The sequence below is a fragment of the Fukomys damarensis genome, unplaced genomic scaffold, assembly GCF_012274545.1.
Source record: "Fukomys damarensis isolate Sample0158 unplaced genomic scaffold, DMR_v1.0_HiC HiC_scaffold_13, whole genome shotgun sequence".
NCBI lineage: Eukaryota > Metazoa > Chordata > Mammalia > Rodentia > Bathyergidae > Fukomys > Fukomys damarensis.
Genome location: NW_022900925.1, coordinates 12685766 through 12706752, shown reverse-complemented (window position 1 = coordinate 12706752; position 20987 = coordinate 12685766). Strand labels below are relative to the sequence as shown.

Sequence of the window (20987 nt, the reverse complement as noted above, 5' to 3'; positions counted from 1 at the left end):
TTAAGAGAGAAGCCAAATATATTCCTCTTGTAAATGAAGAAATAAACCTATTTAAATCATGTCTCAGTGGTTCCTGCAGTGACTTTAGGGAGGGGTGGTGACACCTGTGCTGGGGGCCAGGCTGGCAACAGACCCACTCCTTGGAACCGGAAGCTGCTGCCTTAGGCTCATTTATTAAAATTGTGGTGAAAAAACAGGACTGTCAAGGGCTGCTGGATTGGGACCGAGGGGACGTGGGGGACATGGATGGATGGACACCAGCACTCAGGGTGTTTTTAGCTTCTTCCGCAGCAACTTCTTTTTCTTGGCCCCACTCTGAAATAGGCTGGGGCTCCTGACCAAAGACAGCCTTGCCCTCTTCCGTGACAGGGCAGACTGTGGGGACTTGCCTGAGATTCCCTTTTTGGAAAGAGATTTCAGATGCTGTTTTTCGCCTGAAGGCTCTGTGGGGGTCGCTGGGGTGTTTCCATTCACCTGCGACAGCTTTCTGCTCTTCTTCTGTAGCTTTGGAGTCTTGGCAGGGGTGCTGGGGCTCAAGGTGAGGGTGTCAGGGCCTGGACTCTTGGCGGCAGGGGTCGCAGGGGTCCCATCCACTTGGGACTGGGCTAGGACCTTGGTCTTCATCCTTTTCCTCTTCTTCTTGCCTGTGCTGGGGGGCTGGTCGTCACCAGTGGCTGGAGTGGCTCCCTTTGGCGTGGCCCCTTCCTCTGGTGTGGCCTCCTCCAACTTGCGTTTCTTACGCTTTTTGGTCTCCGGCAAGAACCCCTTTTTCTTCCGCTTCATGCTAATGGGGCTCTCAGAGGCATTGGGGACTGCTTTGGTGTTCTTCTTCTCCATCTTGGGGCGCCTAGAAGTGAGCAGGGTAAGAAAGCATCTAGCAGAGCCAGCTCCACCTCGAGGTCCTGTGGACCCAAGCTGCCCAAAGCTCCCACACCCCGGCAAGGACACCACAACATGTGCAGCACGGGTTGGGGTTCTTTCCAGCCCCCGCCTGAGGTGTGGGTCTTCCCTGGCAGAACCTACTGGACTCCGAGCATCTTCATGGCCTGCCAGTATAGGTCGCAGAGGCGGCTGGAGCCAGCGGAGCGCTCCCCCTGCTGTAGACTCTGCTGCAGGCTCTGCTGCTGGCCCTGCAGCACACCCAGGAGAGTGGTCAGGTCCACAGTCAGCTTCTGTAGAAGAGGTGAGGCGTGGAGCTTCTCTGGGAACAGGAGGCACGGCCTCTCCTTGGCCCCAGCCTGCTCACGAGCCCTCAGCCACCCCTGCCTGTCAAGTCACCAGCCTCTTCTCTGGGAGGAAACGAGTCCCCACCCCCGTGTTCACCCCTCTTCCTACAGCCGGAGGGCGCGCTGTTTTTTTTCTTCCCTCCCTCCAGCCTCTTCTCTGGGAGGAAACGAGTCCCCACCCCCGTGTTCACCCCTCTTCCTACAGCCGGAGGACGCGCTCTGCTTTTTTACTCCCCTCCCCCCCGCCAACCCCTCTCCTGCCATGGTTCTGCCTGCCCATCTCTAGTCACTCAGTCCTCTCAGGTTATAAAACTCCTCCCCACCCCCTCCTCCCCCAGGATGGCACACTGAATAGGTGATTTCTGAAACCCACTGGCTTCTAGGCCAATACCCCCGATTTCCTTCCCACCCCAATGGCAGTTGCTCAGTTTTGTCCCTTCCTTTGCTGCCACCTGCCTTTCCCCTTAGCAGTGCTCAAAGGCCAAGCTCACCCCCATTTGGGCTCTGACCAAGGCCTGCCTGTGCTAAGCCTCCTAAATCCTGAATTCCGACCAGGCTCGGGGACCCAGATACCCATCTCCAGCTACCTCCTGGCCTTCTACCCTGATGCCTGTGAGCATACTGCACCCTACTGGGCCCCAACTTGTCACTGCCCCTCCCTGTCCTCTTGCTTCAGGCTTGGACACCTGGACTCCTTTCTCGGAATCTTCTCCATCTCCTGCGCTCCCAGCCCCTTCTCAGCTCTCCTCCTGGAACCTTCTCACCCTCCTGTCAGGCACAGGTGACACTCTGCCACCCAAATCACTTGCATTCATCCATACAGTGGTAAGATAACCATGTAAACACAGCTTGGAGTCCTCACACTGGACCCAGAACCTTCCTGTCCCAGGAGCCCTGATTATTCCAGCCATCTGCTCCCCCGACCAAGGGCTGCCTGCTCCTGCCCAGGCCCAGCTCTGCTGGCTGCTGGCTCACCTCATGATTGATCATCTTGAACAGAGTGTTGAGCAGCTCCAGGGAGGACAGCTGCTTCTGGTGCTCCGACCGGCTCTGCGCCTCCCCCAGTGTGCACAGGTTCTAGGGAGGAGGGGCCAGGCTGAGGTATGAGGGGAGTACCTGCTGGAGGATCCTGTTTCCTAGACTGAGACTAAAGTCCAGAGCAGGACCCCGTCCCTGGTACCATCCCAGTGCCACTCGAGAGGGAGGTTCAAACAACCTTTCCTGATAGCTGGGAGGAGGGAGCTCCAGGATCTTACCTCAGTGACCTTTGTCAGGATCTGGCCAATCAGCTGCTCCCACTCAGGGTCCTCAAAACACATCCTCAGCTCCCGTGCAGACAAGGTCTTCTGGAGCAGCAAGCAGGCCTGGGTCTGGGGAGCGAAGAATGTGGTTACCAGGAACCTAGGTGCTGTAGGCAGAGGCTCAGGGACCGCCAGAGACTCACTAAGCTCTGGCAACTCTAGGTGGTGCATGAAGGGTGCCTGCTGTCTCAGGTCCTGTGATAGTCCACTCCTGTCTCATGATGTAGATGCGGACACTGAGGCCTGGGAAAAGGCTGGGGTCCTAAATGGATAGGGACCTCCGGTTGAAACAGTTTCAGGCCCTCTTACTAGGTTAGCACCATCACCCTCTTGTGGCCCAACAGCCAGGGCACCTGACTGGGCAATGCTAGGCATCCTCTTGTACAGGCAAGAGGACAGGTCTCACAGGAAGTGCAGGGCTCAGGCCAGGAAGGTGGCGGCGGCGATAAGAGCAAAGCCGGCCCTGTCTCTACAGATCTTGTACCTATGGAGAAGGGCCACAGCACAGCCCACAGCCAAGGCTGGCAGGGCATGGCTCCTGGGCCTCACACACCCCGACAGAAGTGGATAATGTGGATGATCCAGGCAAGCTCAGGGGGATCTGGGAAAGCCCTTACCTGCTGGCGGGCCCGGGTCGAGCCAGCCATGTGTTGGACCACGACAGGGAGCAGATTCTTACAGATTACCTGGGAGCAGAGGAAATAATGGGCTATGAGAGAGGGCCTGGGATGGGCAGGGGTTGCCAGAGAGACAGGGGTGGCCTGGACACTCACCGGGTACCGGGAGAAGAGGCTGAGGAACATGGGGACAGTGAGGGGACTGTTGCGCTTGGTCAGGAAGGAGCTCAGCGCTGCCAAGTAAAGTGGGGTCACAAGGTCCAAGTCCAGGCAGCTGGAGGTCTAGGCCAGGTGAGAGATGGGTGAGACTTGGGGCAGGCCCAGGCTGCCTACTGAAGGCCAAGGGCTGGGGCTTGGCTCCTCCTGCAGCCCTCAGGGACCAGGCCCCACTCACCTGAGGACCTGTTTCCTCAGGGCCAAGGCTGGCACCAGCTCCCTGCCACTGTTGGCTTTCCAGCATGTGCTTCTTGGTGGCATTGCCCTTCAAGACGCGCAGCAGGTAGAGGGAGGCGTTGAAGTAGTAGAGGGCGACGGAGGAGTCAGCCTGCTGGCTAGCCTGCCGCACCAACCGCTCCACCTGGGCGTGCAGTGCTGCTGAGCAGTGGCCCACGTCCTGGCAGTAGTGTCGGGCACGGCACAGGTGGTGCCTGTGGGCGAGGCCAGCACTAGTCAGAATGTTCCCTCCCCAGTTCTCTGCCAAGCAGGGCCAACCCTGAACCCCATGACACAGGGAGGAAACCAGAGACCTTGGAAGAACAGGGCAATGACCCAGGTGCCCTCAATGTGCTGAGGCCATGCGGCAAAGGAGGGAACAATTCCCTAGGCTGGGCTGTACCATGGGCCAGACATCCATGCCTGCCCTCAGTATCCATTTCTTCTGGGACAGTGGCCTATAGGACCTCTGCAAAATGAGACTAAGGGTTTGTGTGTTCAGAACCCTGTGTGGATTAGGTGTGGTAGTGCACACCTGTGATCCCAGCACTTAGGTGGCTGAGGCAGGAGGGTTGCTGCCAGTTTAAGACCCTGTCTCAAAACAAAACAACACACAAAAAGAAAACCCTAAAACCCCAAAACAAACAAATGATGGTGATGGTGAACGACTGGGGATACAGTAGGGATAAGCGGGACACTGGAAAAACTGGACACAGACCAAGCAGCTGGCACTGAGGGTCCCCAACCTCTCTGCTGTGTATTTGGGGCCACAGGACCTTAGGCCTTTGTTTCCTCAGGTCTGAATTTGGCACAGACTTTGTCTCTTAGATGCCGTAACTGCTTCCCCGCCTCTAGTAAGCTTTCCCTCAAACTCTTCCAAATCAGACTGTCCCTGCTCCCATGCTGTGGCTGAAATGCCCGCATGGGCCCCGCGATGCCTGACAGGCAGCTCTTCCGTTTCAGCTGCAGCCACCTGTGACCAGCTCCTGGACATCTGCTCCCCTCAGCCCCACCTGGGGCCTCCTGGTGAGGTCCACTTGTTCCACAGCTCCCAGCCTTGCAGCCACTTCTGGGATTGGCTCTCCCCGCCACGTGTGCTCTGTCTCCCATTACCACCAGATCCCTGCTCGTGCAGTGCTGTCACTGCCAAATGACTGGTCAGATCTCCTGTCACGACTGAGGGCAGGGATGGGACTGGGGAGCCGGGGACACCAGCTCTAGGGCACAGCTGGCATGAATGAAGTGACAGGAAATCAGACTGTGCAGTTACTGAGTGGCCTGTGTGTGAGTCTTGGCTGACTGGCCGGGGCCTGTTGCCAAACCACTCCACTCACATGAAGATACGGGCCGTCTTGTGCAGAAGGTCCTGCTCCTGCTTGCTGCTGCTGTTGCTACGCATGCTGTTCCTGATGATGTTCAGCAGTGGCTCAAGCAGCTCCAGAATCAGGGGGTTCTCAGGCTGCCTGGTCACCAGCACCTCGATCAGGTCCAGCACCTGGGGGCGAGAGTGGGTTGAGCAGAGGGAGGGGATGTGCAGGGCACTGGCCACTCGCTCGCTTGCTCACCCGGATCTGGAAGTCCCGCCTGAGTGCCTTCTCCTTCTGCAGTTTATTCTTCTCATCACGCCGGGCCTGGATGCGCAGCCTCTGCTCAGCGAAGAGGCTAGAGAGACTCTCATCCAGGGCCATCATGGCCTCATCGCTCAGCTCTTCCTCGTCCTCGTCACTGTCCACTCCACCCTGGGGACAGAGGCTGAGCCATGAGCCTGGAGGCGCATGCGCGCGCGCGCACACACGCACACACACACACACACACACACACACACACTCTTCCTCGTCCTCGTCACTGTCCACTCCACCCTGGGGACAGAGGCTGAGCCATGAGCCTGGAGGCGCATGCGCGCGCGCGCGCACACGCACACACACACACACACACACACACGTGTGCGCGCGCCTTTCTCTTGGGTCCTGCTCACCAATGCCTTCCTAGCCTGCAGCACTTCCATGAGCTGATGGCGGAAGCCTGGGTCCACATGTTCATCCCGTTCTTCCTCCTCACTCTCCTCTCCCTCGCTATCCACTTCGCTCTCTGAGTTTTTGTCTTCACTGTCCGAGCCTTGATCCTGTGAGAGGTAGGCTGGTTACATCTTGCCCCTGCCACTGCTACAGCCCTTCCAGCCCTGCTCTCTGCAGGACAGTACCTCTTCATCCTCCACCTGTTTCTCATCGGAGTCGTCGGTGATCACCACAGCATCGTCCTCATCCTGGTTTTCCTCAGGGTTCAGCACCTGGGGAGGATTCCCAGGCCACTGACTCACCTGCTGCCCAGGCTCCCAACCTTCCTCATCCCTGGGCTCTGCGCCTCGCCTCCTTTGACCATCTCAGGGAAGAGAATGGGAGTGCCAGGGTTTCCCTGACAGCTCTCAGAATGCCTGTGATAGGCGGGCGCAGCAGCAGTATGAGTGGGTCCCTACTCAGTCTGATTCTGCAGAGGGGACTGAGACAGTAACGTGGTATCCCCAGCATAACCTGGTGCTCAGTGAGCTCCATCCCACAAGCTGTTTCCCCTAAATCCCAACTCACATTCAGGATAAGCTGCAGAGCACGTGGGGTCACGTGGGAGCAGATGTGGCCAAACACACTCCGGGCCACATGGCGCATCAAGTTGCTGGGCTGGGACAGCAGGGACAGCAGGATCTCTACCATCACTTCCACCCATGGTGGCTCTTGAGAGCCTGTAAGCAGGGAGAGGGCTGAGCCAGGACAGGGCACTGCTGGCTGTATAGGCCAGCCCTGCTCTGGGTCCCTTTTATGCCCAAGGACATGGCCTTCCCACACTGCCCCCAGGGACAATGACCCACTGGTGGCCTTGGAGCGGGAACGGCGGGTCTTCTCTCCCATACTCTTCTTGATGCAGGTCTGGATGTCCCCCAGGAGGTCACAGCTCTCTGCGGGCGACTGTGGGTAGGGCAGAAAGAAATCAGCGGCCAGGCTTTGCTCCTGAGCTTGCTGAATCAGGCAAGGAGCTGGCCAAGTGAGAACAGCTGGTTGAGGCCTAAACATTCTGGTCAGCAACCTGCCCTGCCCAGGCATCCTTCCCATTCAGGAATGAACCCAAGGTAGCCCAGGAGCTAATGGCTTCTCCCTACTTCCTATGTATGCACAGCTTCTAAGCCCTCTGTGAGCACAGAAGCCTGTAGGTCCCAGCCTCCCGTGGCTCCACACCTGGCTTGGCATGAGAGACAGACCTGAACCTCTCAGCAACGTGTGTGTGTGGTGCAGCTCTAGAAGACACCCTGTAAACTGTAGTCACTGCAAGGCAGACTTTCCCCTCCTAACACCCTGAGTGTCAGTCTCCAGATCCCTGTGAACGGGCAGAGGTCCTTGGGTTGCAACTCTTCCCCAAGGATTTGGCACACCTTGAGCTGCGGCTTCCTCTAGAGTCAGACTCAAAGATCCCAAGGTCTGGGGCATGCTACTCAGGTATCTGAGAGTCACTGGGGCCTTGCTGCTATCAAAGGCTTGATGCCAATGACTGGAAGCAAAAACCAGTCACAGGGCCAGAGGAAGCACTCAGGCTGCTCTGCTAAGAGCCTCAGGCACTTCCAGGGAAACACCTCTGAAGAAATCAGGGTTCAGGGCTTCGGGAAAACACAAGGGGCAAAAAGTATGGTTGGTGCTGAGCTTCAAATGTAGTCAAAGCTTCTTGTTGGACAGAACAGAAAGGGAGACAGCGTGATTCGCAGGACCCACCATGGGAAGTTGTGAGTTAGAAAAATGTGATAGAGTTTGACACCCAACAGGATGGGACACAGAACCTGTGCCAGGGATTCACAAAGAGGAAAATACTAACCTCAGCCTCTGCCACTACCACTGCTTCTGGGTGCGGTGAGAATTAAACCTGGGGCCTGCATGCCTCCCTCTCAGTATTTTCATAACCCAGGCTGGCATATTTTCCTGCTTTAGCCTCCTGAGTACTGGAATTACAAGCGGGAGCCCCCACGTGTAGCAAATTAACCGACTCCCAAATGACATGCCCCATGTGTGCAGAGTCGGCCCCCCTCCTTCACACCTGCCACCTCTGGTCTGTAAACCACTTCTGGGAGGTCCTGTGGGATAGTTTGAATCCCAGCCACTTGCTATATCACAAGTTGCTTGGCTTTGTTTCCCTACTTGCCAAACACGGGGAAATACCTGCTTGAAAGCTTTGGGAATTAGAAGCAGCAAGCAGCCCTGTAGGGAAAACTTGAAATGCTGGTTGGTGCCTATAAGTAGGTATGGTGATTTTTCCTTGGGTTATAATTCCAGGATAGACTAGGAGACCTACTTCAACCCCCCAGGGCCTTCCCTGGCCCTCAAGCCTCTGTAGGGGGCCCATCAAGCCCCAGAACCCTAGATTTCTAAATGCCTCCCTCTAGGCCACCATACCTTGAAGAGGTGGATGCCCACCAGGAGTAGCAGGTGCTGGAAGGCAGTGGCCTTGGCCTCTGAGGAGCGGGCTTCCAGTTCCTTCAGAGTTTCTAGCATTCTGGGGGGTGGGAGTAGGGCAAGGTGTGTTTGCAGGCCACCACTACCAGCCATACCCAAGTGTCCCACCCACCATGGAAGTCCCGCGCCTCACTGGTCCCAGGCCTTGCGCTGCTGCGTCGTGAAGGGGGTGACGACGGCCACGTTGCGGCTGTGATTCAACAGCGTGTCTGCTAAATGCACCAGGCGGTAGATCCAGGGCTGCCCACCTTGGGGCTGGTCAGGTGTGTGCCTGAACTTTGTGCTGAGGGTCTGCAGCAAGCTGGTGAGGGTAAGGCTGGAGTCATAGGACTGCACGTGCACAGACCCCTCTCCACTCACTTCAGAGATTGGTCCCTGGCCTCTGGATCTACTGCTCCCAGCTTAGCATAGGAGCTTGCAAGGCAGGTGGCAGTAGCACTAAGCTAAATCGCCAGCCCTAGCATAGGAGCAAATACCCAGAGGCTACCTTACCACCCTGGACTTTCCCAGGCTGCCTAAGGCCCACCTGAAGAAGGCACTGGTGAAGAACTCTCGTGTCCGGGTGTCCATAGGGATGGAGAACTGCTGCTTGGTCTCTGGGATCTGGCTTGTGGGCTTCTTTGTCTTAAAGAATGCGTGGAACAAACAAAACCTGGGAGAGAGTAAGAGCAGCCTCAGCTTGTGCCAGTCATTCCAACAGCCTCCCCTTTTTGGGTGGTACCAGGACCAGGAGGAAGGAGGAGCTACTCTGCTGGGTACAGCCCCCAGGACCCAACAGGGGAAGGCCAGACACAATGGACAATGACAAGCAGGGGCTGCTTCTCTAGTCGAGGTTTTGCTTGACTTAGGGAATGGGAACCATAGCCCCTCCTGAAGGCGAGACAGATGTGAGGCTGTCTGACCAGTGGTCAAGTCACGCTCTGGCACCTGCAAATGGGATAGTGAAGATGGCTCTTGTGACCATGGTGGTGGCGAGTGGGGGCAAGTCCAGCTCCATGTTGGACACAGAGGTGGGAGGTGCCAGGCAAGCCTGGGTATGCCAAGGCTGCCTGCAGGATTCACACAGCAAGTCTTTTGATGATTTAACCCAAAGGCTCCAGGATAGACCATACTAGGACTAGGCAAGGGGCCCTCCTTTCCTTGGTCACTGCTGGGGCTTGAGCACATTTCACACCTGGCCACCTGCTCGACCAAGGCCTCCTCCTTCTCTAGGTGCAAGGTGTCTAAAAGGCTGACCAGGCGGTGGATGATCCACTTCCGTAGCCGCAATACAGCTCGCTCAGGCCTGTGGAGCAAAGACCAACACCACGGAAGACATTCAGACATGACAAAAACTGGGAATCCTTTGCCCCATCTTCACAAGAAACCAAGACCTCCTGCCCTGCACATCCTTTATAGAAAGGGTGAGGTCCATCCTCGAGAGCTAAGACTCCTCCCTTTCCTCCTCCTGTGGTTTGGAGTCTCTGCACTGCAGTCCAGGGCTCCTTAACCTGGGGTCCCTCATCCCCTGGGCCACTCACGCATTGAATGAAGCATCCTGGACTCTCTTCTGGTTGGTGGTGCTGAAGTCAACCAAAGCGTCCAGATTGGGCTGGAGAAACATGCCCTGCAGCCAGGCCACGTAGTCTTGCAGGGCCTGGGGACTCAGGAACCGTGTGACACGCCAGAAGGTAGGCATGATGGGGAGTCCTTGGTTGGTGATGGATGAGAAGGCCACCAGCACGAGCACCTGCCGCTCAGGGTCAGCCTGGCATCCCTCCAGGAAGGTGCCCACGTACGCGCTCATCTCTGGGACAAACTTGGACTGATTTGAGAGCTGCAAGAGCCAGGTATGAGTTATGGTCACCAGCCCCGCCAGCCTCTTCCACTGCAGGTTAAAGCCAGGCACAGGCAGGCATGGTGGCGCATGTCTGTAATCCCAGCACTCAGAGGCTGAAGCAGGAGGCATCTAAATTTGAGCTCTGCCCAGGCAACTCAGCAAGACCCCGTCTCAAACAACCAAACACAACTCAAAACAAGAGGCTGGGGATGGGGCTCAATGAAAAGGTTCTGCGTTCAATCTCTAGCACTGCAAAACAAAAAACCCAGACCCAAAAAGTTCCTTTCTTTTTACACAGCCAGGCGGAGCCTTAACTTGCAATGGCTTCTTGTCACTAGTGCTCCTGGTCTGGCATCTAGGCCTCCCCATGGTCTCCGTGGAGATGGTGACAGGCTGCTTTCCTGGCTTGTCGCTGCAGTGTGGAGTGGTGTGTGAGGGCCTAGTATGACCTGGATTCAAATCCTGCCATGTTGATCCCTATCAGTGTCATCCTGGGACTCCTCCAGTCCTCCTGTGTTGCTATGTATGTGGCAAGCTGGGGACCATGTGTTTTCTTGTGGCAATCTGTTTTAATTGTCACTACACCCTTTCACCAGGTCCCGCCATCACTGTTTTACAAATGAAATAAGCTAGTGAGAACACCTAATGTCTCTTATGTCCGATGCATGACAGTGTTCACGGGGATGATGATGTTCTAAGCACTGTCACCTCCCCTGGGGAAATAGGGAAATCTGAAAAGACCGCTGGCTGTATCTGCCTCTGAGGGACCCTGAGGGCAGACCCTGCCCCTGCCTCAACTCCCTTCTGAGGGCTGGCATACCCAGGTACTAGGTCCTGCCCTACTTCTTGGCAGGAAGAGCCAGCTGACTGGATCATTTGGGAAATGATGAACTGCGGTGTGTGATGCCTACCTTGGCTGTGACCATGTGCTCCCCAAAGTGGCGGGCCAAATCTCCCTGCATCACCAGCTGCAGCTGCTCCTTGGACAACAGGGGCAGGGCTGCGCCCAGCAGGCGGAAACACAGGAAGCTGAAGGGCATGTGGGAAAGCCTCGTCAAAGCCCTGCCCCCCAGATAGAACCTCAGAGAAGGAGATTCCACCTAGACAGGGGTGTGGATGGCGAGGGGGCAGCTGCCATGTGTACCTGGTTGGCCGGGATGGCTTTGTCAGGAGTCCCTGCTCCACGATCTCCTTCCAGAACCACAGGAACTTGTCCTCCTTAAGCGCCAGGCGGAGCAGGTCCAGAGCCACATTGGGTAGCTTGTTCTCTTTCTTCACAGAGGTGGCTGCTGACTTCAGCACATTCACCAGTCTGTGGAGGAGGCAAGAAGGGACTCAGGAAATATTGCCTAGCAGACAGGGGTACAGGAACACCCTAGGGAGAACCCATCATCCACTTCTTTCACACCTGGGAATATTCTCATCTTTGAAGAGGTCAACGGCTCCCATCAGTGACTCAAGCTTTGCTGGAACCTTCTGGTAGGACAAGAGGAAGAGCTCCAAGTGCTTAGGGGAGCTGAGGACTATGTTCAAGTCAGCTTTGAGGATCTTTGGAAGGATCTCTTCAAACATGGTCTCTGGGACCTAGCAATGGGGAGACAGATTATGGGAAGGTGGCTCTCTCCAAACATCCTTGGTCTATCCCTATATAGGGCAAGCCCTCTAGACTCTGTTCTACCTGCTGGGCTTCAGGCACAGTGCCAATCTGAGGCAGGGCAGTCCGTAGTCACATTTCACCTTGTAGGTACCAGAACCATCATTAATTAACTTCAAGCTTCAGGGAAGCTGGTTTTTAATAAGCATCTTGCCGATGCTGACCTGCCTGGGGCTGCCCTTTTAATCAGTATTTTTTGGTTTCTTAGATGATAGGTCCATTTTTTTCTTCTTTTCTTTGGGACAGGGTCTTGCTCTGTAATTCAGGCTGGCCTTGAATTCTTGGCCATCCTCATGCCTTGGCCTCCCAAGTGCTGGGGTTACAGGCATGCGGCACCATGTCCAGTAATAAGCCCATTTCTTTTATAAGGACTAAGTGAAATTCTGGAATTGTAATTCAGGTCCTTTTGGCTTTGAGGCCAAGACTGAGACTGTGCACATGCCAGCCCCTGCCCTTTTCTTCAGTGGCAAAGTTAAGATACAAGCCTACTGCAGTTTCCCAAGTAGAGCAGTGGAGGCCCACAAAAGGCCTGCCTTCATCAAAATAAAAATGGCAAGCACATTAGAACAGGCATTTAGCTCAGTGGCACCGTGTATGCCTCAAAAGCGCAAGGTCCAGAGTTTGATCCCAGTAACAACAACAAAAAAGGCAAGCATGTTTAATACATTTGCCATGTGCCAGGCACCTAGACCCATACAGAAGCCATCAGCAGGGCCACGGGTACTTGAAATATGTTGAATCTGAGTGAAGATATGTTGTAAGAACAAAATACACACTGGATTTCTGATTTAATATGACCAAAGGAATACAAACAATCTTAACAATTATTTACACCAATTCCATGTTTAACATAGTATTTTAGACACACTACATTAAAATGTTACCAAACTACACCTGTTTCGTTTCACCTTTTCAATGCAGTTACTGAAAAATTTCCAACTATATACCTTCAAGAATCTGTTGAGGGCTGGGAATTTAGCTCAGTGGTTCTGTTGCCTGCCTTGTAAACATCAAGGTCCTGAGTTCAATCCTCAGTACCAAAAAAGAAAGAAAAGAAAAGAAAGAAAAAGCTCTGTTTTGCCGGGCGTGGTGGCGCACACCTGTAATCCCAGCCCTTGGAGGCTGAGGCAGGAGGATCGCTGCAAGTTCGAGACCAACATGGGCTACACAGTGAGTTGCAGGTCAGTCTCAACTACATAGTGAGACCCTGTCTCAAAAACGAAACAAAACAAAACAAAACAAAAAAACCCAACCAACCAACCAACCAAACAAACAAAAAAAACATTCTATGGAGTACTGTGCCTGACTGGCAAAAGCAAGGTCCTGAGTTTGATCCCTAGTACCCACCCTCCTCAAAAAAGATTCTGTGGTACCACAGCAAGCCATCCCGTACCTCAGAAAGGATGTCCACCAGGGCTTGCATGGGCTGCCCCTGTAAGTGGTTGTAGTGGTGGCTCAGGACTTGCAGCAGCTTCACTGACTTCATCAGGGCCTTCTGGTCCTGGTACCCAGAGAGCAGAAGGTATGAGCAGAGCATGCTACTGCCCCTCATCCCACCATTCCTCAGCCAGTCCACATGCTCCCTGCACCCCCAGAGCTCTTACCTTCACCAGTCGGCCTGACTGAAACAGGGCTAGCACCCCAAACAGGTTTGCAAAGAGAGCAGGTCTTATCATAGCCTAGAAAAAGATTCCAGGCACAGTAAGAAGGGCCCAAGCAGCCTGCACCCTCCACCCCTGAGCTGATATTCCCGGGTCCATGCTCACCTTCTTTACTGTATGCAGCTCATATTTTTCTTGTACTTGTTCCAGGATGCTGCACAAGGGGATGTCTTCAAAAGACTGTAGCAACTGCCAGGAACAGTGACAAGGGGAGGAGAAGGGTTCAGGGTGGTGGCCCAGCTACATACTATCAGACCTTAACCCCAATCCCCTTTTCCTGGTATTGTAGATTGACCCCTGGGAGTGCTGAGCTACAGCCCCAGTCCTTGTTATTTTTATTTTGAGACAAGGCTTGCTAAATTGCTCAGCTTAGGTTCGAACTTGCAATCATCTTAATTCAACCTACAGAGTAGCTGGGATTATGGTGTGCCACTATGGCTGGCGTTAACCACATCTTCTCCCTTCAGTTTTTCCCAAGAAGCCTTGAGTCCCTACTCCCACCCAAAGGATGCCTGTGAAGTCACTCACACCGCTCTGAGCATCACTGAGGATGGGATACTACTGCTGAAATGGAATGGAATCTTGTTTCCCGGCCTCATACCCACTAGGACTTTAGAAGTTACCTTCCATGCCCGCTACACTGCGCGCTTGTGATCCCCAGACAATCCATCCTATTCTCACAACGTGAGCTCCAAGTCAGTGATGGCCAACCTTTTAGAGACCAGTGCCCAAACTGTACCCTAAATCCACTTATTTATCACAAAGTGCCAACCCCGCCTTTATGTGTGCTGTTTCTGACGCCTGTTGGGGCGATGCTGGGGCGACTTGGCTCTCCTGCCACAGAGAGGGCGCAGCATGCCCACTGCAGCTCGCGTGCCAGTTGTAGCTCGCGTGCCATAGGTTCACCATCGTTGCTCTAGGTCGACCCTAAAAGTCTAAGGTTTTACTGCGGTTTGTTGTACAAGTTCCTCCGAGCAGCATCGAAAAGAAAACTTGCTCAAATTCTCACTCCACTTACCTGGACTTCTTTGTAGACAGGCCTTGACCCCGGCACTTCCTCACACTATCGCCACGCGAGGGTGCCTCCCATCAGCTCAGTCTTTTCCCTCTGGACCCATCTCCCTTGCAGGCGAGACACCCACCCTCCTCCCACCCTAACTCTGCCCAGCACCGTCTTACCTGTGCCAGAGCCACACTGTAACAGGGCCTAGCGGCTTCTCGCCCCACCCCCAGACCAGTGATGAGGCGTTTCAGAGCATACTTCATCTCGGATCCCTGCGGAATCAAGAGAAAGCCTCGTGTTAGACGGTAACAAGAGGGCCCACTCTCGCTCTCCCGGGCATCCAGAGTCGCGAAGGTGCGGCTCTGTCCCAAGTCCCCATCACCGTGCCTCGGGCCTTGCGCGAAGGTACGCCAACAGCTTTTCTGTGGCCTCCAGCCGCGTCTCCTGCTCCGGCTTCGCAATGTCCCAGAAGAAGTCCAGGAACTCGCGGCTGTGTTCCAGAAGGCCATGGCGATCGGCAGAAGTCGCCTCCGACGGAGGCGCAGCCTCTGCGACTCCAGGACCCTTCTTCACCGCCATGCTGCGCAAAACACGTGGGCTCGGAAGACAGTCACTTCCAGGTCAGGCCGCGGCGCTTGCGCACTGGGTCGGACCTCTGGGGGCGGGGCCGGGCTCGGCTTGGGGCGGAGCCATAGGAAGGCTCGCACTTCCGCCAGTAAAGGGTGGAAAATCCCGGTTGCTGCAGCCAGCGGGGTCCCTGGCCGTTTAGAACACTTTCTCGTACCTCACTCAGGGCGTTCCTCATGGCCCTCCCCAGAAAACAAATCCTGGGGAAGGCAGTTAATCTGTCTCCTCCCAGAGCGGCCCCTGAGCTCTCAACCGGGAGGCCTTCAACAATTATTGATTCAGCAATTATGGAGCTCCTACTATGTCTTGGGGGCTGCGCTGAGCCTAGTGGCTGGAACAAAGGCATTGCTTACACGGACTTCCTTTCTAGTAGGAGGAAATGGTTAATGAACATGTAGGCAGGTACATTTACACAGTAATAATTATGTAGAAAATAATGTAAGGGTCAAAGGGAACACTTTAAATTTTGAAACACGTAAACATATCACCTGCTAAAAACCTTACTATTGTAAATAAAAAGAAACTTCAATAAGGTTCTGCAATACCGATTTAATTTTTTTTCTTTTTCTCTTCTTAGGCTCTTGCTATGTAGTTCAGGCTGGCCTTGAACTCAATAGCAGTTCTCCAACCTCAGCCTCTGAAGTGCTGGGATTACAGGCCTGAGTCACCATACCCAGCCTGTGATACTGATTTGAGGGGGTGGTCGGTCACCTTGACGAAGCTGGTCAGGTTTGGCTGTCAAGGGAGAGGAGTAGAGAAGGACGCCAAGTTTGGAGTCAAAATAACTGGGTAGACGGTGGTACCATTACTGAGCTGGAGAACTGTCTCTGAGGGAGAGTGGAGATGGTGGCATCAAGTTCAGTTAAATCAGAGTGACCTTTTACAGTGGTGGGGGAGGGGAGGTGCCACTGCTTCCCCAGCTTGTCCTGAGAAGCTGTTTTCTAGAGGGTTCTTGTGTCTAAAGAGGCCCTATCCTAGCGTTGTGGTGCACACCTATAATCCCAGGAGTCTGAGTGTAGAAAGATGTAAAGTTCAAAGCCAGTCTGGGCAATTTTTTTTGGGGGGGGGTACTGGGGATTGAACTTGGGTCCTTGCTCTTGTAAGGCAGGTGGTGGAAACACTGAGCTAAATCCCTGGCCTGGCAATTTTTTGTTTTGTTTTGTTTTTTGAGACAGGGTCTCACTATGTAGTTGAGACTGACCTGGAACTCACTCTGTAGCCCGGGCTGATCTTGAAGTCACAGGGATCCTCTTGCCTCAGCCTCCAGAGTGCTGGGATTACAGGCGTGTGCCACCACGCCCGGCTAGCCTGAGCAATTTAAAGAACTGGGTGTGAGGCTCAGTGATAGAGCTGTAGCATGTGGGAGGGCTGGGGTATAGCCCCCCGCCCAATTCTACATACCCAGCTCCAGCCCCTTTGCACCCAGGACCTTGGGGTACCTCCTGCTCACACTTGCAATATCTGTCCCCCTCTGATGTTAAGAGATTTACCTGGCACATGTGGGGCCCCAGGAGTAGACGTTGAGCAGGGCAGGGAAACTGGAAGACATTAAGCCCAGGCTCCCCCTTTCTTTGGGTGTTGGTCTCCCCTGCTACTCTTGGGAGGTGCCTGACATCAAGGGCCTCAAAGGCTAGTTGGAAATTAACCAAAAAATAGGAATGGCACTTGGCACCCAGAAAGCTTGCTTTTTATTTGTTCCCAATTGAGGCAGATTGGCAAAGAATGGCCTGGAAAGGAAGATGGAGATGCCAGCAGTAACCTGGGCACTGCCTACTCTGCCCTTTAAAGCGCTCTTCCACAAGTCTTCCTAGAGCTGATCTGAATGCTGTTGCTCTTGATTATCTTCAAGTTCCTTAGCTGATAACAGCTGGAAATCCCATGAGGGGGGGATGCTGTGAGGAATGACTGAGCTAGCCCTGGGTGCTAGAACTTCAACCCAGGTCTTCAGTCCAGCCCTTGTTCCTACAAGGATGGTAACTGACTTGGCCAGAGGCTAGGGCTGGGCCAGCCACAGCATATAGTAGCTGTGGACTGTTTTTATACCCTGTTGCTGCTGGGTCTGCTTTGGTTCCTCAGGGCTTGACCCAACTCTGACAGTGCTAGACCCCTGTTCCGATATTAGAACCCCTGGAAGGGGCAACAGCCACCAGGGATGCTGGAGACGTGGGCATGTTCTGCATGGGCTGCTACTTGAAGTAGGGTCCCTTGACTACAAATGCTGGGTCTCTCTGTTGGTCCTTGTTGGCCCTGGTACTGATGCTGGGTCTGCATTTGGGGCCCTGCCAGATGGCTGAGCAAGGCATGAGTCATTGCTCTGGCCACCTCGGGAGTCCCCGAAGCCACCAGTCCTACCACATCAGCCTCTGGGTCATCCAGGCTGCCATGGAGAATCAGGGGGCAGGCCCAGGGACTAGTTGCAGACCTGGCCACTAGGTTGCTGAGCAGAACCCCAGTGCTTGGGGACAAGTGTCCAGAGCCAAAGGAGCTATTGAGTGAGGAAGTGAGAAGGAGCACAGAGCCACTGCTGTCCACAGTGGCCAGGATGCTGCTCACAGGGGTCCCTGCAGTTTGTGGGAGCAGTGGGCAGGGGCTGGGGCTGGGTTCACTGGAGTGTGGGGCTGCCTTCAGCAGTGCCAGCAGCTCTGGGCCAGCCGAAGGTGCTGGTGTGGTTAACAGGATGCCTTCAGGCATGGAAAGCTGCAGTGCCGGCTCCAAGGTGGGTGTGGGCCCAGCAGGCTTCTCCAGCCCCAGGTCTGTGGCCAGTAGACTCAGTAAGACATCCCCGGCAAGGTCTGGGGTGGAGGCTGCCTTGCGTAGCACAGCTGCCAGTTTTGGGTTGGTGGCTCGGGCCCCAAGGCCCAGGGGTGTGCCATCATCATGGCAGAACAGTGGACAGAGGCGCTTTGTACCCTGGGCTGCCAGAGCCCTTGACAGGGATGTGTCCACCAGGAAACCCTCCTGAGCCAGCTTAGCGGGATCCATGAGTAGACGTGGCCAGGGTAGGTGGCCAAAGCGGGCATGAAGCAAGTGGAGGGCAGGCAGAGCGGTAGGCAACCCCAGGCCAGGCGCCAGGGGCCGGGCTGGTCCTGGGGTCAAGGCAGTTGAGTTTCCTGAGGAGCTGTTGTGGAAGAGGCCCCAGAACATGGCACCTGGAGGGAGAAAACACATAAAGGTCAGGAGCACTGGCTAGGACTGGGGCCAGTCCCACTCAGTAGCCCAGGAGAAAGGTCACTGATAAGCTTAAGATTAATTTTTTTATTTTTGAGACAGGATTTTGCCATGTAGTTCATGCTGGCTTTGAACTCACTATGTCGCCCAGGCTGGCTTTGAACTCTGTAGTGATCCACCTGCCTCAGCAACCCCCAGTGCTGGGATTACAGGTGTGTGCCACCACGCCTGACAGAGCAGGGGATCAGACCTACAGGCAAGATTGCAGAGACCTAGGCTCAAAGGCCATAGCCTAGGGGTGGGGTCAGTGCCCCCGTCCACTGTTCTGCTCGCCAGCAAGTCTTGAGGTTCAGGGCCACTGAATTCCAGGACTCATGTTGGGGTCCTCTCCAGGGTCATAGGTTACTGACCTAGTCCTGTGGTGTGAGGATGCACTACGACCAGGCACAAAGCAGTTGCAACTCCGGCATCCACGACATTGCCCCCCGCAACAAGTAGCTGTTGGCCCAGGTGGGAGCAAGTGGCTGCAGTAAGGAAGGGACTGTCACGGGTGGGGCCTGGGGCCCTGCGGCCTGGTCCTCCCCCCTAGAACCCACCTGCAGGGCTGATGATGGCAGCATGGTGGTACACCCCAGCGTGATGGGAGTGTCTGCTGGCTGGGGGTGCCACGGAGCCCAAGCTTCCTGCCAAGCTGCCCCTGCCTTGGAGCTGCCTCACAGCCAGGGAGCAGCTGACCACCAGCAGTAGCAGGGCTGCCACCAGTCGAGCCCAGGCTCCAGGAAGCCCGCCAACCTTGTTCCTGCAAAGATGGGTATCTTGAGCCAGGGCTAGGGGGCCTCCAAAAAAGCCTCAAAACCCAGGGAATGTTTCCCCACAGGGTTTGATGTTGCAAGAGTACATGTTCGCCAGGGAGAGACGGCTTCCAGGCAGAGTGCAGAGCAATGGCAAACACATAGGCGGGGAAGAAGCTGGGAGCTGAGGGAGCATTTGCTGAAGTTGGAGAGGCAGGGGTCTCTGGTCAGCAGGAGGCCCAAGGGGAGCTCAGCAGGCTGAGGAGCAGGCCCAGTCAGCGTAGCCAGGCCCCAGCAGGTGCCACCAGCACCAGGGAGTGGTGGCTTGGAACCTGTGACAGACACATGGACAGGACAGGAGGTTGCTTGGTATGGATGTCCATTCAGACACACAAGCCTTTGATTGAGTGGCTCAGCCCAGGGCCTCCTCCGTTCATCCAGAAAGCCCCTGGAGCTAGGCCAACCATGGGTTGCTTGGCTCCCCTTAGGGGCTCCAGAGAGAGGGACTTGCCTGAGAAGTGGGGTGTCCAGACCCCTCTGACTCACCCAGGGTTGTCTTGGGGCCTCCTGCAGTAGATGACCAGTGACTCTGAGGTCTCTTCCTCTCCCTCCTCCTCGTCCTCCTCTCCGCCAGATTCCATTCTAGGCTCCCAGAGCTTCAGCTTCTGGTAGAGCACAGGCTCTGCTGTGGCTGCCATGGCCCCTGTGGCAGGCCCTGTGCTCCTCCTGCCAGTCTTCCTGGTTGAAGCCCTGCCCCAGCCAGATGGGAGGAAGGTGTGGCGGCCTTGGGAAAGGGTAGTGGCAGGATCTAGAACAGGTCTGGGCAGGGAGGGGCCAGGAAGGCTGCAAGTGAACCTGTTCCATTAGGACACCAGAGTCTCTCTGTGACAGGGATCACAGCTCAGTGAGGAGGAGCCAGCCCTACAGCCTTGGGGCTTGGGTGGGGTCCACCCACCAGGCCCCTCCCTTTGGCCAAGCAGCCCCTGCATCCCTAGCCTGCCTAGGACTCTAGCAACTGTGGATTTAAATTAGAGGTACAGTTATGGGGTAACTGGGGTTGGCTCAGCACAGGACCAGCTTCCCTCCTGAGGGGGTGTGGCCTCCAGGTGAGGTCAAGGCCACTCAGGTTCCCAGAAACACTGGTCAAAGTGACTTCCTGGCACAGCATGTGCTCTTCTGGTTCAGCAGGTGGCGCCACAAACATCTGCATGGAGCAGCAGCCTGGGAACCATGGGTTTCTTAGTTCCTTCTCTCTGTGCTTTCTATCAAGGACCTGTTCTGAGGCAAAGCAGCACTACTTTTAATAACCGCACCATGGAAGCTGCCCAAGCACCCATTATCAGCAGAATAAGTGATGCAAGTAACCATTCAATCAGTGAAATACTCTAAAGCAGAGAGATGTGAACAATCTTTACTTACGTGTAATAAAGTACATGGATCTTACGGAACACAGGAAGAGCAGAAGAAGTCAGGTGAAACAGGACCCACTATGTGCTTTCATTTATGTAAAGCACAAATCTAGTTTGCTGTTAGGAAGCTGGTGGTCTTTTTTTTTTTTAACTATTATGAGGTTCAATTAACAAAAATTTTAATATGAAAATGTATATGATCCAGGACCCAATTTTTATGTTATGATAAAACGGGCTCTTTGGAGAAGGGATTTCTCTGCTGGATGGCTGTCGTTTATACCTCCTCATTCCGAAGCTTCTGACGTGGCAATGTGCTTTTCTCTTTCTTATTACCATCATTCCGGGATTCCTCTATTGCTACCTCTGCACATGATTCATGCAGTGATCAAACTGCGGCAGTGTTTCTTGAGTGTGTCTGCCCCCACTGAAGTTCAGTGGTAACTTCTTGTCCATCCAATTTTTCACCTTGGGAGGGTAAGCTTTGCTTTTGGTGTCTGCTTAGTAGGCTCAGAGATGTTGTCTTTTTTCTTTTCTTTTCTTTTTTTGAGATAGAGTCTTGCTATGTAGTTCAAGTTGGCCTTGAACTCAGAATAGAGCCCAGGTTGGCCTTGAATATGCTGTAATCCTCTTGCCTCAGCCTCCCTCCCGAGTGCATGGCTGCTGTCTGTCTCTTAAACTTGGTGTTGGTTATGCGGGTGTGCATTGATGACCCCAGATGATCTAGATATGGGCTTTTTTATTTGTGTATTGTATTTCAGTAAAAAATAATAATCCTCAAGCGTGTTCTACAGG

General features: G+C 54.6%; 2 protein-coding genes across 2 annotated transcripts; both read right to left on the bottom strand.

The window, feature by feature from the left end:
- Positions 1–43: 43 nt before the first annotated feature.
- Positions 44–14821, bottom strand: Mybbp1a (MYB binding protein 1a). The gene is made up of 26 exons (XM_010611344.3): positions 14588–14821; positions 14377–14472; positions 13303–13386; positions 13141–13215; positions 12930–13037; positions 11291–11466; positions 11027–11194; positions 10794–10911; positions 9584–9879; positions 9238–9348; positions 8590–8715; positions 8197–8364; positions 8004–8103; positions 6437–6533; positions 6159–6310; positions 5777–5863; positions 5552–5698; positions 5142–5315; positions 4911–5071; positions 3539–3791; positions 3301–3426; positions 3145–3213; positions 2483–2596; positions 2202–2303; positions 1024–1172; positions 44–847 (listed from the first exon to the last, which is right to left on the bottom strand). Exons 1-26 carry the CDS (start codon positions 14777–14779, stop codon positions 265–267), a joined length of 4032 nt encoding a protein of 1343 aa, XP_010609646.1. The 5' UTR covers positions 14780–14821; the 3' UTR covers positions 44–264.
- A 1530-nt stretch (positions 14822–16351) lies between these two features.
- Positions 16352–19484, bottom strand: Ggt6 (gamma-glutamyltransferase 6). The gene is made up of 4 exons (XM_010611343.3): positions 19333–19484; positions 18592–18794; positions 18406–18519; positions 16352–17976 (listed from the first exon to the last, which is right to left on the bottom strand). Exons 1-4 carry the CDS (start codon positions 19482–19484, stop codon positions 16946–16948), a joined length of 1500 nt encoding a protein of 499 aa, XP_010609645.3. The 3' UTR covers positions 16352–16945.
- Positions 19485–20987: the final 1503 nt, after the last annotated feature.

Excerpts from the sequence above, each read along its gene's own strand:
- Mybbp1a (XM_010611344.3), bottom strand. The coding sequence starts at position 14,779 with ATGGCGGTGAAGAAGGGTCCTGGAGTCGCAGAGGCTGCGCCTCCGTCG. Across the intron at positions 8,104-8,196 it reads CAGCGCAAGGCCTGGGACCA|AATGCTAGAAACTCTGAAGG; the intron begins GTGAGGCGCGGG and ends CCCACCCCCCAG. Across the intron at positions 5,072-5,141 it reads GGCGGGACTTCCAGATCCGG|GTGCTGGACCTGATCGAGGT; the intron begins GTGAGCAAGCGA and ends TCTCGCCCCCAG.
- Ggt6 (XM_010611343.3), bottom strand. The coding sequence starts at position 19,484 with ATGGCAGCCACAGCAGAGCCTGTGCTCTACCAGAAGCTGAAGCTCTGG. Across the intron at positions 18,795-19,332 it reads AGGCCCCAAGACAACCCTGG|GAACAAGGTTGGCGGGCTTC; the intron begins GTGAGTCAGAGG and ends CCATCTTTGCAG. Across the intron at positions 17,977-18,405 it reads TCCTCACACCACAGGACTAG|GTGCCATGTTCTGGGGCCTC; the intron begins GTCAGTAACCTA and ends TTCTCCCTCCAG.